Source organism: Neophocaena asiaeorientalis, unplaced genomic scaffold, assembly GCF_003031525.2.
Source record: "Neophocaena asiaeorientalis asiaeorientalis breed wild unplaced genomic scaffold, Neophocaena_asiaeorientalis_V1.1 scaffold1004, whole genome shotgun sequence".
NCBI lineage: Eukaryota > Metazoa > Chordata > Mammalia > Artiodactyla > Phocoenidae > Neophocaena > Neophocaena asiaeorientalis.
The window spans coordinates 567509-570406 of record NW_020174276.1 but is presented as its reverse complement, the minus strand read 5'-3'; the positions used below and the strand labels follow the sequence as shown (position 1 = coordinate 570406).

The window sequence follows — 2898 nt, the reverse complement described above, 5'->3', positions numbered from 1 at the left end:
GCACTGAGGTGCTACCGGTTCCTCTGCAGGCCCCGCCCCGCCCCAGGCGGCCACGGGGGAGCCGGGCCGGGCTCCCCAGGCCCTTTGCTTCTCCCTGGTCCTGTGCAGCATGCTTGCTCGTGACCGTCTGCAGAGAGGAGGATGAGGCCACCCCAGCCCACCCCTGCTTCCCCCGCGCTGGCTCAGGCCCCTCTGGGAGGCAGCCGAGGAGGGAGGCTGGGGGCAGCTGGCCGTGAGGGCTTGTCGCTGGTTGTCGGGTGCTCGGTGCCCTTGCTCAGACGAGGGCGCCAGCCTGGTGTTGGCGGCCACTCATAAAGGCCTGTGCATTGACTCCCCGACGCGAGCCAGTTCTCTGTCTCGGTGGGGCTGGGTACAGGGCCAGCCTCCTGGCACCCCAAAGATGGCAGGTTGGGAACAGCTTCTGCGGGGGGTTCCTTGGCACAGGGCTGCCTTTGAAGGCCTGCGTGGCGGGTTCTAGAGCCGCTTACGTGTCTGGGTGCGGGAGGGCTCTGAGAATCTTTCCGCGCTACCCCCGAGCCCACCGTTACCCTGATCCAAGGAGACTCGCCAGGTGGGAAATGAGCTGGAACTTTTATGACGGGGAGAGTCAGAAGGGAGGGCAGAGGGGGACTAGAGAGGCGGGGAAAGGAAGGCCCCTGGCCCCACGCCTTTCTTCCTCCTGGGCCCCCACCCCCCACCCCCCGCTCCCGGGACCTCCGTCAGCCGGCAGGGCAGGCACTGGTTGGGGTGGAAGCCATGCGCCGGCCCCGGACCCTGCAGCCCACCGCCGCAGCCCCTCCCTACACGCGGCGCCAAGGAGCTGACTGCCGGGCCCCCGCGCGATCGCGGAGCCTGTCCCCGGGCAGGCGGCTGAGCTTCGTGGAGCCTCTGGAAGGAAGGCGCCCCTCGTTTCTCAGGAGGAGGTGTCCCTGGCCAGGAAGGAGCTGGCCGTGGCACAGGACTCCTCGTGGGGCCCCAGGCCGGGCGGGGCGCGCGTCCAGGCGCAGCAGAGCAGGCTTCGCAGCTCGGAGGAGACGCTGCGGCTGAAGGAAGCGTAGATCCAGGGGTTGGTACAGCTGTTGAGGCTGGCCAGCAACATGAGCAGCACGAAGGGGGGCCCTGTGTGGTGCAGGGGTCTGGGCTGGGGATGAGGGTGCCCAGGGAAGGCCGCGACCCACGTGCCACCCAGCGGCTAGCAGCGCACATCAGCCTGTGTCCGCTCGGGAGCCCACGGCTGGGGAGGGGAGGGGCCGAGGTGTGTGTGCAGCCAAGCCTGAGCGGCCCCCACAGCTCGAGCCACGGCCACACACCTTCCCGAGGTGCCTCCGGGTCCCACGCTGCCCACAGCTGCACGAGGAAGAAGGGCGCCCAGCACAGCACGTACACTATCACGATCACCAGCGTCATCCTCACGGTCTTGGCCATGGCCGCCGACACCCGGGCTCCCTCGCTGGGACTGCCCGTCCGGCGCCCTCCGCGGCGCCCCCCGGCCCTCTCTGCAGGCCCCGGCACCAGGCTGGCGTGAATCTCCCGAAAGATGAGCACCTGGCAGGCGGCAATGCCCAGGGCAGGTGCCACGAACACCATCAGGGCGATCCAGGTGACGTAGGCGCGGAGGCCCCAGGGCTCGGCAAAGCGGGCCCAGCAGTCGAGGACACCGCTGCCGTCTCCCACGTCACGCTGGGCGAAGATGAAGAGCTGGGGCAGGCTGAGGAGAAGCGAGAAGGCCCAGGCCACCAGCACTGGCCGGTTCCAGCGAGCTCCGCCTCCATGGCGGTGTGCCAGCATGGGGCGGCAGATGGCGCGGTGGCGGTCCAGCGTCATGGCCAGGATCATGTAGGAGGAGGCATACATGCCCACCATCTGCAGGTACTTGACAGCCCGGCACAGGGCATCGGGCCCACGGAAGCGGTCGGTGGCGTCCCAGGCCAGCTGGGGCAGCACTTGGAACAGAGCCACGGCCAGGTCGGCCAGGCACAAGTGGCCGATGAAGACGTGCATGGGCGCCCAGCGGCCCCGCCGGCCCCGCCGCACTAGGGCACCCAGCACCAAGCCGTTGCTCAGGGCCACAGCCACGAAGACTGTGGAGAGCAGGGCCAGCTCCGCCTGGGCTAGCAGCGGGTCCCGGGCGTCCAGCGGCTCCTCCTCGCTACCGTTGCCGGGCGGCGTAGGTTGGGAGAGGGGCCGGGGCACAGCTGGGCAGCGGTGGGGGGAGAGGCCCCAGTTAGGGAGTGTGCTCTGCAGGGGAACCGAGCCCAGGGAGCTTCCCGCTGGTCAGGCAGAGCTGGTGGCCTTCTGCTTCCCTCCAGCCTCCCACTTCCTGGATCCGCATGTGGTGGGGAGGGAAGGGCAGCCCCAGCCCAAGCGAATACATAGGGCCATGCGCTCCCATCCCCACACCAGCAGCCCGGAGAAGTGGGTGAAGGAGGTCTCTGAAAGGGGCTTCTTGGCCTCATCCAACCCCGCCCAGCCCACCTGGCTCATCCCAGTGGAGGAAAGGGTGGGGGGATGGGTAGGGACAGTGGCTGGGACCTTACCCGACGTGGTGGACGCCATGACCGTGGTGCGGCGAGCAGGAGTCCTGAGCGCCTGGAGGAGATGGGGTGGCGAGCTCAGCCTCCCACCAGAGGGGCCAGCCCGGCTGCCCAGAGTCTCTGGATAGGGGTCCTTAGAGAGCTGCCGGGGTGGGGGTGGGGGTGTGTGTGCGCGCACGCGCGTTCGTGCGTGTGTGTGTCCCAGTGATAAGGCACTGGGGGTACATCCTTGGCCTAATCAGGGTTGGTGAGGTCTGGCCCCTGAGACAGACATCGACCTCGGAGCCCTGCTACGCTCCTCCCAGGACTAGGCAGGGGAAGCTGGAGAGAGGGACAGTCAGACAGATGGACGAACCAAGCCTAT

General features: G+C 68.6%; 2 protein-coding genes across 6 annotated transcripts in view; one reads left to right on the top strand and one right to left on the bottom strand.

The window, feature by feature from the left end:
• The window catches only part of ARHGAP4 (Rho GTPase activating protein 4), an 18504-nt gene extending 18166 nt beyond the window's left edge, over window positions 1-338 (top strand). Inside the window, exon 23 of the mRNA XM_024755814.1 lies at window positions 9-338. The gene's annotated coding sequence lies outside the window, so the exon portion shown is untranslated. The remainder of the gene's footprint in view (window positions 1-8) is intronic.
• A 241-nt stretch (window positions 339-579) lies between these two features.
• Window positions 580-2857, bottom strand: AVPR2 (arginine vasopressin receptor 2). Of its 5 annotated transcripts, none has more exons than XM_024755819.1 (3): window positions 2538-2857; window positions 1311-2195; window positions 580-1136 (listed from the first exon to the last, which is right to left on the bottom strand). In XM_024755819.1, the coding sequence occupies exons 1-3, from the start codon at window positions 2554-2556 to the stop codon at window positions 631-633; spliced, it is 1410 nt and encodes a 469-aa protein (XP_024611587.1). In that variant the 5' UTR covers window positions 2557-2857; the 3' UTR covers window positions 580-630. The 5 variants fall into 5 exon arrangements, with proteins under 5 accessions (XP_024611587.1, XP_024611588.1, XP_024611589.1 ...); XM_024755820.1 differs by having other exon boundaries at window positions 580-1043; XM_024755821.1 differs by having other exon boundaries at window positions 689-1119; window positions 1385-2195.
• Window positions 2858-2898: the final 41 nt, after the last annotated feature.